Consider the following 23,241-nt stretch of genomic DNA (forward strand, 5'->3'; position numbering starts at 1 on the left):
ACTATGGATGTATCTGAGATGTGGGAATTGTGAAGCTCTTGGGTCACATACTTTGGTAATGTCAAGACCCTAGTCAAATTTGTGTCTGCGTAGAATTCTTAGCTAGGTTTTGGTTTTCTTAGTGCAGGACCCCAGAACCTAGCACAATACCAGGGGCAGGATCAGCCCTCCATAGAAACTTGTTAAACGAGTGGATAAATGAGTGAACAAACAAGTAAATGGCTGGCTAGCTGGCTGGTTGGATGGATGAATGAATAAAGCCTTCATAGCTCTGAATGTGAAGTTATAAGATCAGTCAAGGGAGTCCCTAAGGCTGGGGCCAGGGTGTTTTAGATGTATCCCTTTTGGGGGATTCTAACAGAGTTCATTTAATGTTTGCTAAAGGAAGGGCATTCTCAACTCTCTGAGCCTCGTTCTCCCCATTTGTGAGATGTGGATTGTCGTAGTTCCTCTCCAGGCAGACTAAGTGGATTGAGTGAGCTTCTGTGTGCAAGAAGATCTTTCAACACCAAAGCACTGGTGTCAGCCATTGTGAATGGTGAATCGTGGCAGTGATCATGATTTCAAGGTCAAGAGTGGGGATAGAAGTTAGTATGTGCAAGTGAAAGTAAATAAGTAGTCTGGCTGGCACAGGGGACTGGGGAACCTCCTGGGGGGCATAGAAGGGGGCCAGCAGCCATTGCACTGGGCCTGAATTCCTGGTGGGGTTCTCTTCCGTGGCCCTGGGCAGCCATGAGAACTGTCTGGAGGAGCCCTGGGAAACCAGGCTTCTGGATTTTTTTCCTAACCACATAAAAGCAGCCCAGCCAGGGTCCCTGAAGCAGCCTATCTGATGCCGGCATGTTCGGGAGATCTCTCACAGATGACGCTGTCAATTAAAGGTCTCTCCTGGCACCCCTACAATCTCAGCCTCCCCCACTCCCCAGGAGAAGGACAATTGAGGCTGTGACAGACTTCCCAGCCAAGATCTTTCTAGGGATAATATGGCCAGGCTAATTACCACATGTTAATTAGGTAAGACTCAATTATATGAGCAAGGGTTGCCAGTCCAGAACTTCGGGGGTTTTCAAGTTATTTACCCAGTGTCTCTGATTTTTGCTGGAAGAAAATGATTTCTTGCTCCTAGGCAAACTAAACCCACAAATTAGGGAAGTGACTGTCTCCTGAGCCCTATAAAGAGGGAGACAAGATCACAAGCTGGTGAACTGTCCCACAGCTAAGACTTAGCTTCTTCTTTGAGCTCTCTGGTCTCCCTAACATGAGCCGCCAATTCACCTGCAAGTCGGGAGCTGCCTCCAAGGGGGGTTTCAGTGGCTGCTCGGCAGTGCTCTCTGGGGTCAGCTCATCCTCCTACAGAGCAGCGGGAAAAGGGCTTGGTGGGGGCTTCAGTAGTCGGAGCCTCTACAGCTTGGGGGGCGGCCGGAGCATGTCCTTCAACGTGTCCAGTGGCAGTGGGCGGACAGGAGGCTATGGATTTTGTCGGGGCCGGGCCACAGGCTTTGCTAGCAGCATGTTTGGCAGTGTGGCTCTGGGGCCCTCGTATCCAGCCACATACGTGCCTGGGGGCATCCACCAGGTCACTATCAACAAGAACCTTTTGGCCCCCCTCAATGTGGAAGTGGACCCCGAGATCCAGAAGGTGCGCACCCAGGAGCGGGAGCAGATCAAGGCTCTGAACAACAAGTTTGCCTCCTTCATCGACAAGGTGGGTCTTTCTAGTGAAATGTAAGCATGGAACTTTCCTCTTTCCTCTGCCTTTACTGTCCTTGAGGGGGCTCCATTTCTAGAGCAGAGAAAGTAGGGGACACAGTCCCAAGAGGCAGACAGCAAAGAACAGATCAGAGAGGGACTGGATATTGAATCTGAGGGACAGGGGTCAACATGGAGAGAAGAGCTAGAAAGCTTGGTCTGGGAAAGTGTCCAGGAGGCAGAGAAAGTGGCCTTCAGGCTGATAAGTGGGAGAGTGACAGCCTTTGATCTTTAGAAACCAGGCGGAGGAGAGGCCAGTGGCAGCTGGAGATGTCTAGAAAGCCAGGGGTTCTAGTTCTTCCTCCCAGGGGACCCAGACCAGATCAGGCTTGGATTAAATGAAAGACTCTGTCTGCAATACACCTAACCTAGGAGACGAGACTGATTTGATCACAGGCACCAGGGCAGTGGTTCTTAAACATGGTCCTTGAACCAGCAGCATGAGCATCACCTGGACACTTGATAGAAACACATATTCCCAGGCTCTACCCAGACCTCTGAATCAGAAACTTTGGGGTGGCACCCAGCAATCTGCATTTTGACTGATCCTCTAAGTGATGCTGATATATGCAAAAATTTGAGAACCACTAAGGAAAAAAAAGTGGTGGTAGGGTCTTGAGAAGTAGAAATTTCCTGAGCATAGGTAGCAGGGGACATATGAATAGGAGTGATCCCAATGGAGGTGGCAAAGGCAGTCCAGGGAGAGGGAGCCCATGCAGCATGGCAGGACTAAGGATGGAGCCCTTGGGTTTGTGAGAGTGTTGGATGCATGTGGAGGAGGTGTGGAAGGGCTGGGCACATTGTGCAGAGCATTGACCCTGTGGGTGATGTGGAACCACTTGAGGGTGTTAAATAAGGAAATGACATGATATTTTTGGACTGTGTTTGGAGAATACTTGTTTCCCCCCACCCCCACCACCAGGAAATGCTCAGATTGAGATTAGAGATCCAAGTGTTAAAGCGATGGAGGAGGCTCAAGATCCAAGAGCAGTGGAGCATTGACCTCCAGCCCAATGGGAGACTGGGAGGGGCCGTGAACAAGGGGTCAAAAAATAGGCAGAGCACAGGCTGGCCCCCCACATGTCCCAAGCAGAAGAGCCCAAGAATGGAACAGTAAATCCTGGCCAGCTTATGTGTCCAAGGACTCACCAGGCTACAGAGGCAGCCCAGGCAAGTTTCGGTAGGTGCAAGGAGCCAGCGAGTCTAGATCTCAACAGATTGAGAGGGGAAAGAAAATGTTGGGGTCCTCCTTATGTTAGGAACTGTGTTCAGAGGAAGAGCCTCCATCAGACTAAGAGTTCTAGGTGGGGAGGGATTTAAGTGGCATTTAAAAAAATATTTTTTAGTTGTAAGTGAACACAATACCTTTATTTCATTTATTTATATGTGGGGATCAAACCTAGTGCCTCACAGTGCTAGGCGAGTGCTTTATCATTGAGCCAAAACCCCAGCCCTTGAGTAGCATTTTTAAGGAGCTCACCTTTTAAGTTAACATAGCGTAAGATAGCACCATTCCTTCACAGTTCTCTCCACACTGAGTGTGAACTAGGTTCAAGGTGGCTGTTGATTTGGGTTCCAGGTGCGGTTCCTGGAGCAGCAGAACCAGGTGCTGGAGACCAAGTGGGAGCTGTTGCAGCAGCTGGACCTGAACAACTGTAGGAAGAACCTGGAGCCCATTTATGAGGGCCACATCAGCAGCCTGCGGAAGCAGCTGGAGACCCTGTCTGGGGACAGGGTGAGGCTGGACTCGGAGCTGCGGAACATGCGGGACGTGGTGGAGGACTACAAGAAGAGGTGAGTAGGGACACTGCCTGGGCTGGCTGCCTCCTGGGGTTGGGCTTTTCCAGCAGGCACTGGGACCTATGATTCTGGCACAGATCACTGAGCTTGTCTGCCCAGGCAAAACAAGAGCTTTCCATGGGCAACCACACGGGCTGGAGAGTGGACAGTCAGGCTCTCAGGCAGAGTGAGGGCTGTCCTGGCAGGCATCCCTCTTTGGCATGCTCTTTCCTGCTGTCCACCTGAGAGCCCCGTGTGTGGATAGCTCAGCCTCTTGGCTCTTAAGCACACCAAGTGTGCCCTGAGTTCCAAGAACCCCGCTACAGAGCAGGAGGTGGAGTTTTTGTTGGGCTTCTCCTCTCATTTCCCTTAGGTCCTGGACATTGAAGCCATGCTCCTTCTTCTTGCTCTAGGGGACAGTTCTGGCTTCCTTGGCACTTGTGCCTCAGGATGGAGTGGAGTTGTGGGTAAAGGAGTCAGGTAGCAGGGGTTTCACAGAAAGCATTGGCTGAAAGGGGCAGCAGCATGTTCCTATGATTTGGATGCTGAGTTGGAAGAGGAAGAACCTCCTCACTCCCCAGGCATCAGAGGAAATTCAGACTCAAAACATCCAGTCATTGGCCCAGGACCCAGCCCACAACTCTGGCCAAGTGTTCCTAGAGTTGGGACCATTGCATAGATATAGAATAATACCAGTTGAAAGATATGTAAGGTGGGAATCTCTCTTCTCATTTCTCAGTGAGGACACACACACACACCCGCGTGCACACACACACACGCAGGTACACCCTTCTCACTGGTGCTCTTTCTGCAGGTATGAAGAGGAAATAAATAAGCGTACAACTGCTGAGAATGAATTTGTGGTGCTTAAGAAGGTGAGGATGCCTGGCCTCTGGTCTCTTAGGGGTGGGCAGAGGATGGACTGAGGCCTGTGCTCCCTGAGGAAAGGCCTGGGGCTGACGAGCCCACAGAGGAGATGAAGGCTTGTTGCTTGAGAGCCCTGACACTTGATGGTTGTCTGGAACAGAACATTTTGGGGGTGTGTTAAAGGAACAGGAGTCCAGCCTCGGACAGTCTAGCTTATGCCCTCTGCCTAGGCCACAGGACAGGCTCTGGGAAGGGCTGAGATCAGCCTTTTACCCTGCCTGTCATTGGCAAATTGTTGTGACTGTTCGTGGCTCACTGACTTCCTAGTGACTGCCACGTGGAGAAGCAGGCTCCCTTGCCCTCTTTGAAGAAAGAGGCAGGAGGACTTACAGAGGTCTGAGGAACTTGCCTGAGGTTGCACAAGGAGTCCTGGCTGGAAGTCAGGTTTCTGTCCCTAGGTCTTGACTCCATTCCCTGGGGTGGCTAGCCCCAGGATTGGTGCTTGGGTGTCATTTAGTGAGTGAGTCTTATATAGCCTCACAGGAAGGCCATGCCAGGGGGTCTCTGGATTCTTCCTAGGATGTGGATGCAGCTTACATGAGCAAGGTGGAGCTTCAGGCCAAGGTGGATGCGCTGGACGGAGAAATCAAGTTCTTCAAGAGCCTTTATGAAGGCGTAAGTCTCCCTTGCTCACCTCCAGCTCTGTCTTCTAGAAGGACAGACATATGTTCTTCTTATTGGTAACTTTAAGGCCCAGGGGACCTCCAGTCCTCGCTGCTGGAAGCTTTATAGGTCAAAGGCAGGAAGATCTATTAGCTCCTGCCTGTCCTCCAGAGGTCCCACTCACATCTTTCAGGAAGCCATTGGACCTTATGGGGTTCACACTGAACTTCACTCAAGCATATTCTCATTCCCACTTGTCTTCTCTTTGGTGTTTCCTAGGGTCTTGGCGGGAATCTCCAGGGATGGAGCTGGCACTCCCCACACCCTTTCTGCTTCTTTTATGAGCATCTGGCTTCAAGCTTTAGTCTATTGACCAAACATCCACAGGCTCCTGTGACCCTTGTGTAGTGGTCAAACTATTTATCTCTCCTACTCCTGTCCTGCCTCAAGTGACAGATATAAGGGCTGCTTTCCTCTTAGTCTGCTTAAAACCTATTCAGCAGTGTTTTGATGTGAAATTTTGATATTTGATTTTTTTTCTATTGAAACTTGGGCTGGTGAGCTCCAATCTTACAGGCATTAGGGGAAGCAAGTTCATCTGTTTGTAATTCCCTTTTGGAATGGGGCCATCCCCTTGGCACCTTCCTCTGATCATGAAAAAAAAACAACAACAACAAAAAAAAAACCTGAAAGCTTTCTTGTCTCCCCTGCAGGAGATTGCTCAGATGCAGTCCCATATCAGTGACACATCTGTCATCCTCTCCATGGACAACAACAGGAACCTGGACCTGGACAGCATCATCACAGAGGTCCGCGCCCAGTATGAGGACATTGCTCTGAAGAGCAAGGCTGAGGCCGAGGCGCTGTACCAGACCAAGGTGAGGCTGCACACCTGTCCAGTCATGTGGGTGGAGGGCTCCATCTAGTCTCTGTTTCATCTGTCCATGACTCTCCAGGAGCCTCTGAACTTCAGCCAAGCATTTGTTCTCATTCTGAGTACTGTGCTTACGGAGAACACAGTACTGTCCTCCGATACTGGAGGAAGCCTAAGGGAGGAGAAGACACAGCTCAGTCCTTGGGATCCACTTTGGCTGACGGCAGCCATTGGACATGCACACAGCTGAATGCAAATGAATGCGGTGCTCTCAGAACCCAGACTAGGGAACGAGGCCAGGACTGACTCCCTGGAGGCCGAGTTCTGAACTGAGTCTCCTGTAGGGGAAATATGAGTAGGTAACGCCTCGGCTCCAGCATTCATTATATAAATTAGGGGATCCTTCAGTATGATCTGGGATCAGGTAACTCCTCCTTTTCATTCAAGTCCAACTCCAAGGATAAAGAGTGAGTTTGAGTCTCTTAGATCTTAACTCCTCTAATGGTTTGGTTGTGGGTGGGAAGTGACTCTAGATAATTTGGTTTCTCAGATCAAGATGGCGACTTTTTAATTATTCCTTGCTGTTTATCAGACTCTTTCTCTGGGGAAATCACTCTTGGAAGAACTTCTTTCTCCCTTCCCTGATTCCCTGCCAATCTTGGACAGAAGTTTGGACTGTAGTTGGGAAGGGAGGTTCTCAGGGCCCCAGAGACAACAGAGGTCAGGGTTTCTTGATATTGTCACAGATTTGAGAGTCTGGTCCCCAGACCCTTTCACATTACTGCCTCAAACCAGGGCTGGGATTGGCCGTGTGGCCTATCCATGCCGAGCTGTCAGGAGCCAGTGCTCAATCCCAGGCTGTTATGTCCCACCCCGCTCTCCAGAAGGAGCAGGCAGGTCTGCATCGACACACAGACATGATCACTGGACCATTTGCTGCTTGAAGTGATCCATACCTCTACTTCTCCATTTAGGGCTCAGTATTTATTGAGAAGAATATCACTGTGGCATTCTAATTATGAGCATTTTAGTTATTTTCCTTTTCAAGGATGAAGAATTGGGGCTCAGGATGTCCAAGTAACTTGCCAAGGGCATTTAGCTAGTCCATGATGGGGCTGGAGCTGAGCTGAGGGAACTGAGTACAACTTCCTTGGTGCTTAGGCAGGAAGTCAGGAGATGGCTGAGGAAGAAGCACTGACTCTACCCAGGGGCTGGGCTGGGCTGAGAGCTGAGTGGCAGGAGGGTGCTCACCTGATTGCCTCAGGAGTATATGGGGCATTCCTCCTGCCCACTTATAGAAAAACGGGGAGAAGCCTCTGACAAGGGTTAGCACCAAATACTAAAATAAGGAGCACAGAGAGATTCTCCTGCCTTTGGAAGGACTCAGCAACCCCAGGAGGAATCTCAAATCTGAGGCTATGCTGGCGCTGAGCTCTCAGGTACAGAGACAGGGCAGTTTATGTCCCTAGAGTGCTGAAGGTTACACCTATTTTGTGGTTCCCTTAAGTCAAATTCTGGACTAGAACTGGGGTACTCCCTATTGACTACTCCATGAACCTTAAAGGCAGGAATAATCCTGAACCAGTACATGACCCAAAATTCATGGCTAGATGTATTGAGGTACAGATGACGTCCCTCCTACCACACATACAAATGGTTCCTTCATGCTAAGTCCTCTGTCCCAGCCCAGCAAAGATTCCACAGACAAGGATCCAACTAAGGTATCACGAGAGGAAGTCCATCTGTAGGAAGTATAGATGGACAGCTTATTGACTCCCTCTTCCATTCATTCATTCATTCACTCACCAGAATTTCCTAGAGCATTGACTAGGCACTGTGCTAAGTACTGGTAATGCAGAAGTTAAAGACCCTGTCATCCATTCATTCTGAATATGACAAGGAAGGCACAGAAATGTGCCATCATGATGTGGTATGCTCTTCCCTGTGGACTGATGTGCCAGGGACAATGGGAACAGAATTGTATCTAACTAGGGGATGAGGAAAGGCCTCCTAGAGGAGGTGGCACTGCCCTGTGAGTTGGAGCCAGCTAGGGAAAAAGGAAGAACAGAGGAAAGGGGTTTCCAGGTGGAGGGAGGGTCTCAAGCAAAGACTCAGAGACATAAGAGTGAAATACCTTGGAGAACTGTAGAGCTATATGATACAGCTGGGAAGTCAGGTGATGGGCAGGGGTACTGAGAAATGAGCACCTTGAAATCAAGCTAAGAGTTTTAATTTGACCTTGACCTTGAAGTGGTACAAGGATCATAATTGGAGTTGGGTGTTACAAAGTTACCGTGTGGAGAGTACTGGATTTCCAATCGTCCTTATGGCCAAATTGAACCCAGTGAGATTAGCTGTATTTAAGGCAAACAAAAAAGTCCAATGAACGATGGTTGAAGGGGAGGTTGTGGATGGGCTGGTGAGGCTGGGAGTCCCTGCCCACCTCTGCCAAGCAAAGACACAGTCTCTGTGCCAAGCAGAGCTCAGTGAGGCCCGGAGTCATGTCCCTGCTTTGGCCCCTCTTTCTCCAGTTCCAGGAGCTGCAGCTGGCGGCTGGCCAGCATGGGGATGACCTCAAACACACCAGGAATGAGATCTCAGAGCTGACCCGGGTCATCCAGAGACTACGCTCAGAGATTGAGAGTGTGAAGAAGCAGGTGAGGGGACTGGGCTCCGGACTCACCCCCAAGGGAGGCAAGAACTTCTGTCTGCATTCTGCATCTCAGAACCCCTTACTCATGGAGACCCTGCCCTGCAACACTTCGCTCCCATTGGAAGTCTGGAAGCATCCAATGGTCTTTTCATAAAGCCTCAGCTCTCAGAATAATAAGCCTCCTGGTGCTAGGTTGAGGAGCTCCACCATCATCTGGGTCCTGGGTCTAGGAAATAGGACAGGGCAGAGGAGGATCCAACACTGTGAGCACAAGGGGGATGCAGTGAGGCCCAGGTGCCTCAGAACTTAGGAGGAAATGCTACTTCCTGCCCCTTAGTGCTCCAACTTGGAGACGGCCATCGCTGATGCCGAGCAGAGGGGTGACTGTGCCCTTAAGGATGCCCGGGCCAAGCTGGATGAGCTGGAGAGTGCCTTGCAGCAGGCCAAGGAGGAGCTGGCCCGGATGATGCGCGATCACCAGGAGCTCCTGAGCGTGAAGCTGGCCCTAGATATTGAGATCGCCACCTACCGCAAGCTGCTGGAGGGCGAGGAGAGCAGGTGAGGGGCAGCCTTGGGGTCTGGAAGATCCTTTGCCATCTCCCCTTCCACTCAGTTTCCCAGAGTGTGGGCGTCAGGCTGCTGGAGGGCTGGAGATGCTTCTTTGGCTCACCCATGGACATAGCCTGGAGCAGTGTCTACTTCGATAATGGGACAGCAATGTCCTTTGGTTCTTGAGGGAGGGTGTCAGCTTAGTGCTCCTATGTCTTTAAGGCCTCTCACAAACTTGTACATGATCCCATGTTAATAAAGAGACAGTCACTTGGCAGACATTAGAATCTAGTCCCTCTCAACTAGATTGTTTTATTTTCATTATTTTAACTGCTATTATTATTCCCCCAATTTGGTAAAGTAATATTGGTTTTCTATATATCATGGTGATAAAAACCTTTTTCTAAAAAAGAGAAATGCATCTCTGATAAAAGACAGTTAAAAATACTAAATCTATGACAGTGCAAGATGCACATGGTCACAGCAACAGTTAGAAAGAGAGTTCATGAAACACTGCCATTTGAAAAATCCTGCAACATAGAGAGGCGAAGTTATTGGTTTCAAGTCACACAGTGACTTCACCAGGAACAGTTCCTGGTCCTAACAGTTCCACTTATATATTTATAGGGGGAGGAGCTTCCCAGCAATACAGAAATGGGCTCAAGAGAAACCTTGCAGGAGGGACCCTGGGAGTGTTGGTGGCATAGGGGCCCCAAGGTCACAGGCCTCCTCCATCTTCTGAAGTGAGGAGGGTAGATTGAGGAGGGAGGGAGATGCTTAGAGGCAGCAGGTACAGGAACTCATGGAAGCCCAGCTGGTCTGGCTGATGACTTCCGCGCTAGGGTTGAGGCAGTGGAGAGGGCAACCTGAATTCCACGTGAAGGAGACTCAGTTGTGTTTTCTCTCTGTGCAGGATGTCTGGAGAATATACCAATTCCGTGAGCATCTGTGAGTATTTCCTATCTCTAAGGGAGTATGTCTAGGTGATCAACAAACACAAAGGCAATGAGTCGAGACCCTTGTGGAACAGTTTGGGATCTGCTTGGTGGCCACTATTGCCACATACTCGCTTCCCTTGCAAAAACCTGCTGCCTCCTCTCCCCCAATTCAGAGCTGCTTCTTCCCCACACTGTGACATTGCACACTGACCCCTTTCCTTGACATCTTGCCCATGCTAGTATTAAATGCCCAATCCTACTCCCACTTCTGCCCCCCACACCCCAGCTTTCCTGCATGAAGGAACCGTGGCCTCAGAGTCCCAGCTCCCCTCTGAGGGCAGAGACCTGCACACTGACATGCTGTGTGAGCCAGTTTTAATGCTGTCCCTATAGGTTTCAGCCCAGGCTCCTTCTAAAAGAGGCTCCAACAAAAACTCCCTCTTTCAACCCATTAGGAACTACTTTGAAAGAAAAAACTTAATGCATTTTAAAGTGAAATGCAAGAACAGAGCTTATCTGATGCTTGAGCTTCTTCTGTTCTTCAAAACTCGCTGCTGTCGTTTGTTCTTGGAATGAGCAGGTGCCCAATTCGAGGGTCCTGTGGGATCTGGGCTGTTTCTCCTCATGCTTTGGCTGGCTGCTCAAGAGTTGAGCATGTGTCACTAAACCAAAGTTCACAGTGACTATGAACTGTTTGCTTAAGAGGGAGTCATTTAAACTAGTTGGGGTTAGGGGTTGGAAAGGACTCAGGGCCACCCCTGCCCAGGACACAAACTGATCACTTCTCTCTCCTTCCTTCACAGCTGTCATCAGCAGCTCCAATTCTGGGACAGCAGGTGCAGGGGCTGGGTTTGGGCTCAGTGGTCCTGGCACCTATGGCTACCGGACCAGCTCTGTCAGTGGGGGCGGCTATAGTGTGCTGCCTGGGGGCTGTGTCACTGGCAGTGGGAATTGCAGCCCCCGCGGGGAGGTCAAGACCAAGCTGGGCAGTGGAAACGACTTCAAGGATGCCCCAGGGAAGACCTCAGTTCTGAGCTCACCCACCAAGAAAACCACGAGATAAAGTGGCAGACCGCCCAGCCTGTTCCCCAGCATCTGCCCTGCCCAGGTTTTCTCTGGACTCTCTTCTCCAGGAAGTTCCTCTGTCCTGTTTGTTGTCACCTTCTCCTTGTTTTTCTTTGTCACCCACATCTCCTCCTTCTCTTTGATCTCTCTGCCCTAGTATTCTTAGTCAAAATCCTGATTCTGGGCTGGAGTTTCTTCCCCATCCTTTTGCCTCCACAGAGACCCCTCAACTCAGCCTCTCCTTCCTGATGAGGACCTGGCCATTTCTCTGCCTGCATGGCCCCTTACAGAGGAAGGTTCTCTCTCAAGAGTGGCACAATTCTCCTGCTATGCTCTCCACCCTGGCTCAGGCAGTCATCTGGCCAGGTGTTCCCTGGACACAGAAGACCTCAGGTGCATTGATGCATAGTCTAGGGAGAATGGTTTCCTCTTAGACCAGCACCAGCTCAGGACAGGTGCCTGGTCACAGGTGTATCTGATATGGTCACTGCCCATTATAGAGTTGAGCGTCCCCTGTGAGGCTGGTCCTACCAACCAAGGGATCTGGGCTCTCAATCTGAGTTATTGTCCCTGTTTAGGTTTCATCTCCCTGCTTCCTGTATCCCACCAATAAACTTTAAAAACTCCTGCAGGGTCAGGCTGTCTCTCTCTCTCCTGAGGGAAACCTCATCTCAGACCATGTCTCTTCTGTGGGTGGAGTGGTCACTGAATGGGAACACAGGGCACCTGAGGTCCCCTGGTTCACAGAGCCCCAAAGCATCTTGTGATTGGAATAAAAGATACCCTTCTTGGGTTGCACTGACACTCAGTGTTCATCTGTACCCCCTCCTCCCAGTAGATGAGCCTTCTAAGTTGTGCTTTTCTCAATGTGGTCCAGTGAATGTGCACTCTTTAGAAATATTCAGGTCCATAGTGGGAGAAGGAGCAACCATTTGGTGGAAAGATTTAAAATTGGTTAAGAGGTTGCAGAAAGCATAACACTTGATATCTTTTTTATTCCCTGAGAAAAAACCCAAAGATGGTTTCCTCTTTCAAGTAAAGACTTAATTACTTTTGGTCCTTAGTTAAGTATGGGTGTATATGTATGTATGTGTATACATGAAATTTGGTAAGCATTTGGGTGTGCACACACACACAGATGAGGTTTTATATGTATAAATACATGTTGTGTGTGTGTGTTTGTGTGTGTGTGTAAGTAGAGGGCCATCTCTGTTACACTCACCTCTTTGTTTTGAAAACACTTGCATGCTCAGAGATGCCTCATAGGTTCCCAGGCTGAGATGATGCTGTCAGGGTGCACAAGCCAGCAAGAGGCCAGTGCACATTCAGATTGAGGTTGACATGTTGTGCCTGACCAGACTCCTGTGGGTCCAGAGAGGCTACACTTCCAAGTCTAGAGCTTTGAATTTGGACTCAGACTTTGCAACTAACTGGTGATTAAGAGCAAAGCTATCATAACTTTTGAACCTCAACTCTTTAGCTACACACTAGGCAGAATCAGATCCCCAGATGGTCATTAAGCTAAAATGAGACAACACAAAGATGTCTTGTGCTGTTCCCGGCATAAGGTTATGCTTGACAAATGTTAGTGGAAACAGAAGCTTGTCCTCTATCTTTTTGGTTCAAAAACTCGACAATGAGTTTGCTGCATGAGGCATGTGACTGCTGGTAAATCAATTCACAAAATCCAAACTTGAAACAAGACCATATTCTAAGCAATAATGTTTATTTCCCAAAGAACGAACTTCCAGAATAATCCAGTTTCAGGAATGGACTCTTGGGGCCAGTGAAAGTCAGTTCAATAAATATTATGTATTATGTGCCTGGTGTGTGTTACTCTGGGAATACGGTGATGATGAAACCTGGTCCATGACCTTATGGAGACATACCATTAAAAAAGTAAACAGACAACAACAACAACAACAACAACAAAAAGTAAACAGAACATAGAGAACAGAAACCAAAGAAGTTACAGAGGCAGTGCAGGGGGAGTGAGGGAGGGCAGGGAAGGCTCACAGAGGAGGCAACAGGGATCACTTCAGAGGTTTCGCAGGAGTTTACTAGCTGGACAAGAGGAGGAAGTGAGTTTGGGGGCCAGAGGCACTTTGTTACTGTTGCTGGAGGTGGGAGGGAGATCAACAGGTGGTGAGGAGTGCAGTGGCACCTGGGGTAGAGGAGGCATTAGCAGGGCCATACCAGAGAGGACTTCTCTTATCTGCTAAGAATAAAGATTTTGTCCTATGGAACTTGAGGGACAATTGACACCTTGGCTGTCAGGTGGACCCTGAGTCAAGAGACCTCTGCCACTCACTGACAGTCTGAATATGGCAGGACTTCTGCTCATTTCCCTCGTCTGTAAAAGGGGTTAATAGTTTCAGTTACCTCATAAAGTTGTCACAAGAATTAAGTTTAATGAAATAATGTTTGAGGATTATTTAGTTCAGTGGCTGGGACTTAGTAACAGCTCCATGAGTCGTTGCTCTTAGCACGATAAGGTCTTAACTATTTTCTTCAAGAAAGTTGAGTGAGGATGGAAGCAGTGTGGGTCTCATAGAGAGCAGAAGATTGATGAAAGTGAACCAGCCAATGGCCATTGGCTATTTAGAGACATTTCTGCCATGCAGTCTTTATGCTTGGGTTCTGATCATTAGTGCTCACTGCCTTAAATGAAACATGAGCAGCTTAGCTTAATACAACAAAGGTCCATCCCACTCATAGGCCAAGGCTGGGTAGGGCAGCTGTCCTCCATCATAGCTGTTATAGCCCTGTCACATGAGACCCATGGCCTCCAAGGTCACTGAGAAAGGGGAAAAGGGAAGTGGAAGAGGCACATGGGCTGTTAACTACCTCATCATCCCAGGTGGGATATACTTTCATGCCACTTACACTTCAGTGTCTAATGCTAGTCGCATGGATCCAAGTCCCCATGGAACCTCACAGGAGGCTGGGAAATGAGGAGGAGCGTGAGGCTATTTGGTGTGCTCTGGCAGTCAGTGGTGCAAGCCTCCTCAGCCTAGAGACCCCGTGCCATTGCTAGGATGAGTATTTTTTTCCGTTGGCCAGTTCTGGGAGGATGCTGGACATGTTCTCTGGGGTCCATGTAGATAATCTCCCTTTGGTTTTGACAATACAACTCTAGACAGAGGGCCATAAGCTAGATCAGGCTGCATGTTATATTTATATCTCCTTTGTTTTCCCAAAAACTCCACCAGGAAATGTGTCGAAATCATAAATGAATTCAGCAAAGTAGCAGGATACAAAATCAACACTCATAAATCAATTGTGTTCTTATACTTCAATAACAAATCAGCTGAAAGAGAAATTAGGAAAACCAACCCATTCACAATAGCATCAAAAACAAAAACAAAAACAAAACAAAACTTGGGAATTAATCTAACAAAAGAGCTAAAAGACCCTACAATGAAAACTATAGGACACTAATGAAAGAATTTGAGGAAGACTTAGAAGATGGAAAGACCATCCATGTTCTTTTTTTTTTTTTAGTTGTAGATTTTTTTAATGAGAATTTTTTTAGTAGATTTCTTTTCAGAAGACTTCACAGTCAATAGGAAGTGTCATAACATCTTTCTTTTTTATTATTTATTTATTTTAATTAGATAAATATGAGAGTAGAATGCATTTTGATCCATTGTACACAATTGCAACACAACTTTTCATTTCTCTGTTTGTACAAGATGTAGCATAACACCAAATGTGCAGTCATACATGAACCTAGGTAATGATGTCCATCTCATTCTACCATCTTTCCTGCCTCCATGCACCCTCCCCACTTTCCCTCCCCTTTGCCGAATCAAACTTCCTCCATTTTTCCTATACCTCCCCCCTCCCCATTATGTATCAGTATCCACTTATCAGAGAACATTTAGCCTTTGATTTTTTTGGGAATTGGCTTACTTTGCTTAGCATAATATTTTCCAACTCCATCCATTTACCTACAAATGCCATTATTTTGTTCTCTTTTATTGCTGAGTAATATTCCATTATGTATATATACCACAGTTTCTTTACCCCATTCATTATTGAAGGGCATCTGCGTTGTTTCCACAGTTTAGCTATTGTGCATTGAGTTGCTATGAACATCGATGTGGCTGCATTACTATAGTATGCTGATTTTAAGTCCTTTGGATATATAGACCAAGGAGTGGCATAGCTGGGCCAAATGGTGGTTCCATTCTAAGTTTTTAAAGGAATCTCCATACTGCTTTCCAGATTGATTGCATCAATTTGCAGACCCACCAGCAATGTATGAGTGTACTAGAGTTTCAAAGAAACTATTGAAAAGAAGTGGTGAAAGAGGGTATTCCTGTCTTGTTCCAGTTTTTAGAAGGAATGTTTCCATTTTTCTCCATTTAGAATGATGTTGGCCTTGGGTTTAGTTTAGCATAGATAGCTTTTAGAATGTTGAGGTATATTCCTACTAGCCCTAGTTTTTCTAGTGTTTTGAACATAAAATGGTGCTGTATTTTGTCAAATGCTTTCTCTGCATCAATTTATATAATCATATGATTCTTATCTTTAAGTCTATTGATGTGATGAATTATATTTATTGATTTCTGTATGTTGAACCAAGCTTGCATCCCTGGAATGAATCCCACTTGATCATGGTGCACTTTTTTTTTTTTTTTTTTAGAATTATATTTTTTTAGTTGTCAATGAACATTTATTTATTTATTTATTTATATGTGGTCCTGAGAATTGAACCCAATGTGTCACACATGCTGGGCAAATGCTCTACCACTGGGCTACATCCCCAGCCCCAACTATTTTTTAAAAATATGTTTTTGTATGCAATTTTCCAGAATTTTATTGAGAATTTTTTCATCTATGTTCATCAGGGATATTGGTCTGAAGTTTTCTTTCCTTGATGTGTTGCTGCCTGATTTGGTATCAGGATGACACTAGCTTCATAGAATAAGTTTGGAAGGTTTCCTTCCTTTTCTATTTCATGGAATAATTTGAGGAGTATTGGTATTAATTCTTCTTTGTAGGTCTTCTAGAACTCAGCTGTGAATCCATCTGGTCCTGGGCTTTTCTTGGTTGGAAGGCTTTTGATGGCATCTTCTATTTCCTTTCTTGAAATTGATCTGTTTAAATTGTTTATGTTCTCCTGTCTCAGTTTGGATAGATCACATGCCTCTAGTAATTTGTTGGTGTCTTTGAGATTTTCTCTTTTACTGGAGTATAAATTTTCAAAACAGTTTCTAATTCTCTCCTGTATTTCAATAGTGTCTGTCATGATATTCCCTTTTTTATCACAAATTTTAGTAATTTGAAATTTCTCCCTCCTTCTTCTCATTAGAGTGGCTAAGGGTTTGTCAATTTTATTTATTTTTTCAAAGAACCAGCTTTTTGTTTTGTCAATGTTTTGAATTATTTCTTTAGTTTCAATTTCATCGATTTCCACTCTAGTTTAAATTATTTCCTATTTTCTACTACTTGTTTGTTTGTTCTTTTTCTAGGGCTTTAAGCTGTAATGTCAGGTCGATAATTTTTGACTTTTTCTTTTTTTAATGAATGAACTTAATGCAATGAACTTTACTCTTACTTCATAGTTTCCCAGAAATTTTGATAAGTTGTATAGGAGTTCTCATTTACCTCTAAGAATTGTTTTTATCTCCTCCCTGATGTCTTCTGTTATCCATGTGTCATTCAATAGTGTATTGTTTAGTCTCCAGGTGTTGGAGGAGCTTCTCTTTTTAATTTTACCATTGATTTCTAATTTCATTTCATTATGGTCAGATAGAATACAAGGTAGTATCTCTAATTTTTTTGTATTTGTTGAAACTTACATTGTGGAATAACATATGGTCTATTTTGGAGAAGGATCCATGTGTTGCTGAAAAGAAAGTGTATTCACTTTTTGATGGATATGTCTGGTAAGTCCAAATTATTGACTATATTGTTGAGTTTTATAGTTTCTTTGTTTAGTTTTTGTTTGGAAGATCTATCCAGTGATGAAAGAGATGTATTAAAGACACCCAGTATTATTGTGTTGTGGTCTATTTGGTTCTTGTAGTTGAGAAGGGTTTGTTTGACATACATAGATGCCCCATTATTTGAGTCATACATATTTATGATTGTTATGCCTTGTTGATGTATGAATCCTTTAAGCAGTATGAAATGCCCTTCTTTATCCCTTTTCACTACCTTTGGTTTTAAGTCTTCTTTATCTGATATAAGGATGGAAACCCCTGCTTGTTTACATGGTCCATGTGAGTGGTACGTTTTATTCCCACCCTTTCATCTTCAATCTGTGGATGTTTTTTCCTGTGAGATGAGTCTCTTGAAGGCAACATATTGTTGGGTCTTTTAAAAAATCCAGTCTTTCAGTCTGTGTCTTTTAATTGATGAGTTTAGTCCATTCACATTCAGGGTTATTATCGAAATATGTTTTGTATTCCTGGACATTTTGGTTTATTTTTGGTTTTTAACTTAACTTGGTTTCTCCTTTGATCAACCTTTCCTTTAGTGTAGTTCCTCTCTTTGCTGATTTCCATTGTTGTTTTTCATTTCCTCCTCCTGGAATGTTTTGCTGAGGATGTTCTGTAGTGCAGACTTTCTCATCTAAATTCTTTTAGCTTTTGTTTACCATGGTAGGTTTTTATTTCATCATCAAATCTTTAGCTTAATTTTGCTGGATATAAGATTCTTGGTTGGCATCCATTTTCTTTCAGAGCTTAGTATATTTTGTTCCAGGATCTCCTGGCTTTCAGGGTCTGGGTTGAAAAATCTGCTGAGATAAGAATTGGTGTCCCCATCTATGTGATCTGATTCCTCTCTCTTGAGGCCTTTGAGATTCTACCCTTATTCTGTATGCTAGGCATTTTCATCATAATGTGACTTGGTGGAGATCTGTTGTAATTTTGTACATTTGATGTCACTTAAGCCCTTGTATTTGATTTTCCAATTCATTTTTCATGTTTGGGAAGTTTTCTAATATTATCTCATTGAAGAGATTGTGCATTCCTTTGGTTTGAATCTCTGTGCCTTATTCTATCCCAATAACTCTTAGATTTGGTCTTTTGATGCTATCCCATAATTCTTGGCTGTTCTGTTCATGGTTTTTTTTACCATCTTTACTGTGTGGTCAACTTTATTTTCCAGATTTATACTTTGTCTTCATTATCTGATGTTCTGTCTTCCAAGTGATCTAGTCTGTTGGTGATGCTTTCCATTGAGTTTTTTGTTTGGATTTTGGATTTTTTTCCCCTGAATCCCTCTTTCTTGAAATAATCTTTTGCTACCTGTATTTGCTCCCTTATCTCTTCCTTGGTGTGATTAATGGTTGCCTGTATTTGCTCATTTAGGTCATTCTTTAATTCACAGATCATTTTAATTATGTATATTCTGAACTCTTTCTCTGACATTTTATTAACTGCTCTGTCCATGGATTCTATTATTGTAGTATCCTGGTTTGTTTGGGGCATTTTTTTCCCTTGTTTTTTCATGTTGTCTATGTGTCTTCCTTTCTTGCAGTGCAGATCTGAGGTATTACATTTTCTGCCCTATAATCTTGTAGTATCCATGCAGATTATCTGTACCTCACCTTGATGTTGGGCTTCCAGACCCTGCCAGTGTCATGCAATGGAAGCTACTGCAACTATATATATAGGTGGTGGTGGCACTAGCAGAGATAACTTGAGATAGCAGCGGGGATGTCCCAAGATGGATGCAATCTCTTTCAGAGATGGGGCTGAAATGATGAGCCTTACACTGGCTTTGGGATATCTGTTCCGAGATGCAGCTGCCTCTAGGCCCTGTCTATTGTCATAAGGTGGAGAATACAGCATGGGGGGGTATGCTATGGTGATGGCTGCAGTGTCCCAAGATGGAGGTGGGTTAGACCTGGGCTCCCAGATGGCAGAGGCAGTCCTAGGCCTGGGCCTGGATCCAGTATAGGTCTGCAGGACAGAGGGGTGGACCTGGGTCTATCCTGGGCCTGGGCTCCCACGCAGTTTGTGGAGGTGGTCTCCTTCCCATATTCTTGAGTAGGCAGAATGAATATTGTCAAAATGGCCATTCTGCCAAAAGTTCTATACAGATCCAATGCAATTCCCATTGGAGAGAGAATGAGGGATCACAATACCAGGCCTTAAATTATACTATAGAGTTAAAGTACAAAAGTAGCATCGAATTGGCACCCAAATAGACATGAAGACCAATGGGACACAATAGAAGACACAGAGACAAACCCACTAAAATATGGCTACCTCATACTAGACAAAGGCACCAAAACCATACATTGGAGAAAAGATAGCCTGTTCAACAAATGATGCTGAGAAAATTGGAAATCCATATTGCAGTAGAATGAAATTTAACCCCTATCTCTCATCCTGCACAAACCTCAAGTCAAAGTGGATCAAGAACGTAGCAATCAGAACAGAGATCCTGCACCTAACAGAAGAAAATGTAGGCCCAACACCCCAACATGTTGGCTCAGGAACTGACTTCCTTAACAAGACCCCTAAAGTTCAAGTCTGTTTTGATTCAAGGAATTTAAGTCTATTTAGTGATAATGGTGATACCTTGTTCAGTGTTTCTTAAAGTATATTCCTTGAAAACCTAGTTCCACTAATATTTGGCCAAAAAGAGCTCTGTGGCTAAAAATAGGGTTTGAAAACAATGAGGGTTTTTTTTTTTTAAATAAAAAAAGTACTTTATGGGGCTGGGGTTGTGGCTCAGCTGGGGCTGAGTGCTTGCCTTGCACGTGTGAGACCCTGGATTCAATACTCAGCACCACATAAAAATAAAAATAAATAAGTGAAATAAAGGTATTGTGTCCAACTACAACTAAAAAATAAATATTAAAAAAGTATTTATGGGGCTGGGGATGTGGCTCAAGTGGTAGCGTACTTGCCTGGCATGTGCGGGGTGTTGGGTTCGATCCTCAGCACCACATAAAAATAAAAATAAATAAATAAATAAAGATGTTGTGTCCACCGAAAAATTAAAAAAATATTAAATTTTTTTCTCTCTCTTTTAAAAAAAGTATTTATAATCTAAGAACCAGCTTTCTTTCTCCATACCCTTTAGTTTTGTTTTAAAACAGCTCATTTGTAAAAAAAAAAACACACTATATGCTCAGGTTGTACAAATCAGAAATATTAAAAAAAAACTATTCACAATCCTACTTCTCAGTCAACACATGTGGAAAAGATTGAGTTTTGTATAACTCTTTGGTACAGCAGAAAGCACTAAGTACTGTTTTTCTTGTTAACATAGTTTAGAACTATCCATCCATACATTTGTATATGTATATATAGATTTAAAATGTTAGAGCAGTTACAGGTTCATAGTAAAACTTAGTGGCAGGTAGATTTCCCATTATCAGCATCCCCACCAGAATGGTTCATTTGTTAGAGCTGATGAATCTACATTCTCTCACTTAGAATCCAAAGTTTATGTTGGGGTTCATGGGCTTGGACAAATGCATAATGACAGTATCCACTATTAGAGTATCATATAGAGTAGTTCTACTGCCCTAAAAGTCCTCCACTAGTCAGCATATTAATGGTTCTAGAAACTTCTGTAATGAGACACCTGGTTAATATTTTTTAATCCAGCACAGAATGTGCCCTCACACTCCCATCCCCCAATATCTATTATTTTCCCTCAAATGAGTGTTCCAGGACAAGAGAGACCCAGTTTAACCAGCACATTTACAAGTCTCTGTTTAGAGTGGTTTCATCCATCTTTGTTATGGCATGCTGGTTTCAAAGGGTGATGTTCTGGGATTAGACTCCAATCCTGGGGTTGCCGTAATACAAGAACTAAAGACAGAGGTGCTTACCAGGGCCTGAGGTGACACAGTAAGCTACTATCAGAGCTAGGTTCCATGGCTCAGCCACCTTTGATCTGCCCTGAGTGTGTCACTTCTGTCTCTTCATAATCTGTAATAAAGGTGATCTCAGGGGTTGAGGAGCTCCTGATTCATCTAGCCAATGAAGCACTAATGGGAAGATAAGAAAACCTCATTTTACCTGTTCTCTATTGTTGGGCAGAAGAGCCCTGATCCCAGAGGGATGGGTGTCTCAACTTCTTAGAAACTTTCCAGAAAAAAAGTTACTTCAAAGATTCCCTTCGTAAGACAATGCTATGTAAGGATTCTCCAATTCAAATCCTTTTCTTGCTTTTCTGTTTCAATGGCTGGAATTAAACTCTTTCTTGTGACTATGAGTAAAAAACTGGCTAAAGTAATGGGGTATAAGGAAAAGCCCATGAGATAATGAAAAGCACAACCTGGAGTTTCTTTATTAAAGGGCCTGTTGGTCCCACAGGTCTCCCCTCTCTATAGGGAAGGGACTACAGAGAGTACAGAGAGCCCACCCTCTTCCCCACTGGGGACACCACAGATTCTTCTATCTGTCAATCTATGTCCGGCGCCATCTCTAAGGATGCCCTGCCACTTTGTTCTCCACGGGACAAATAGCTTGGCTGTTATTATGCCCTGTGATTGGCTCAGTGGAGGCCATGCCAGTCAGTTACAACCAGGTACCATTTGGCTACCCCATGAGGGCCAAAGGGAAGCTCTCGGGCATAACTAAGGTACAGCAATGAGCTGTTTCAAGCAGTCTGTTTCACAATCATCCCTGGTGCTCAGGCCCTGGTTCAGCACTGGGGCAGTGGGGGATGAAAGGGTCAATCTATGGGCCTTGTCTCTTTGATGAAGCAAAACTCATGCCCAGGACTTACACAGACAGAGAACTCAGACTAATAACACACAATTCCACCTGGGGGCCAACTCAGAGTTTCTCAGAGAAGAGAGAACTCCAAGACAATTTAAGTTGGAGAAAAGGAAGTTGGATTAAACTAGATAAAGATCCTCTGTAGTTCGTATGGAATGAAATTCTAGAATCTGGTTCTGGATTTCAGCTCTGAGGAGTCTTTTCTAGCCCTTCTGTTATTCAGTCCCAGTTTGATGGTGACTCTGAGATGCCAGGTTAGAAATGCCCTGATCAGAGGTTTCTGGGATTGGATGAACGAGCTTCTTTTTCTCTTAAAAACCAAACAGAAAAACCTCAGGAAAGAGCATTTTCTCTCTCTCTCTCTCTCTCTCTCTCTCTCTCTCTCTCTCTCTCTTTAATATTTTTAGTTGTAGATAGACATAGTTTTATGTGATGTGCTGGGGATAGAACCCTCATACATGCTAGGCAAGAACTCTACCACTGAGCTACAACCCCAGCCCAGAAAGAGCATTTTCTAAATGCCTAAACATTCCCTGCCATATCCCCATCTTTCCTCTTTCCTGGCAAGTATCTTCCCTATTCTTAATCTGGAAATGCTTTTCTGAAGAAATCTTTTAGCTCTTGCCCAAAATCACCCCCAGCCAGATGAACAATCTTCAGTGGCTTGAAATCAGTCACAGTGAGGTCCCTGCAGAAGGGCCTGACTCCTCTCTCTTAATATCCTCCTTGGTACTACTCAGAAGGAGCTGTCATCCTCCATGAATGGGGATGGGGGAGGAATGGGTTTAGGATGATTCTCTGGAATATTATTTTTTCAAATATATTTTTAGATGTTGATGGTCCTTCATTTTATTCATTTATTTATATGTGATGCTGAGAATTGAACACTCTAGGCAAGTGCTCTACCACTGAGCCACAACTCCAGCCCCTCAGGAATATTCTTGATCCTGCACATGTCCTTATGATGAGGAACCAGCCTGGACATCTGTTGCATGTACCACACCCGCAGGCCAGACCCACTGGAATCTTCCACTGAAGATCTTGGCAGTGATGATCCCAGTAATTGGAAGACAGCAAGTAGAGATAAGGTAGCTAAATTATTATAATGCAGGAGGTAAGCAAAGAAAATGCAGGGTTCTGGTCATTTTTATAGGGGATTCATGGAGAGTTCAGGGGGAAGAGACAAAAATCTTGGGGAGTGGATGCTCATTTCCTAAATGAAGAACCCAGGGGGCCCCAAGTCACCTAAAAAGTGTTCCCAACATACAAATTAGGGTGACTCCAGGCTGCCGGCCACACTGGGCTATTTAAGGGGCCAGCTGTGCAGAGAGAGCAGCTGTTGTCTGCACCTGGCCTGCCGCCCTGCCCTGCACCGCCCAGCGACCCGTCCTTACCAGC

General features: G+C 45.0%; 1 protein-coding gene across 2 annotated transcripts; it reads left to right on the forward strand.

Annotated features, from left to right (window-relative positions):
* The first annotated feature begins 1,258 nt into the window (after positions 1 to 1,258).
* LOC113189780 (keratin, type II cytoskeletal 73) lies at positions 1,259 to 11,135 on the forward strand. 2 transcript variants are annotated; one of them, XM_077799322.1, is made up of 10 exons: positions 1,259 to 1,705; positions 3,329 to 3,543; positions 4,343 to 4,403; positions 4,975 to 5,070; positions 5,772 to 5,936; positions 8,464 to 8,589; positions 8,923 to 9,143; positions 10,048 to 10,082; positions 10,876 to 10,988; positions 11,043 to 11,135. In XM_077799322.1, exons 1-10 carry the CDS (start codon positions 1,259 to 1,261, stop codon positions 11,133 to 11,135), a joined length of 1,572 nt encoding a protein of 523 aa, XP_077655448.1. The 2 variants fall into 2 exon arrangements, with proteins under 2 accessions (XP_077655448.1, XP_026254541.2); XM_026398756.2 differs by having other exon boundaries at positions 10,876 to 11,135.
* The last annotated feature ends 12,106 nt before the right edge of the window (positions 11,136 to 23,241 follow it).

Source organism: Urocitellus parryii, chromosome 5 (genome assembly GCF_045843805.1).
Source record: "Urocitellus parryii isolate mUroPar1 chromosome 5, mUroPar1.hap1, whole genome shotgun sequence".
Classification (NCBI taxonomy): Eukaryota; Metazoa; Chordata; class Mammalia; order Rodentia; family Sciuridae; genus Urocitellus; species Urocitellus parryii.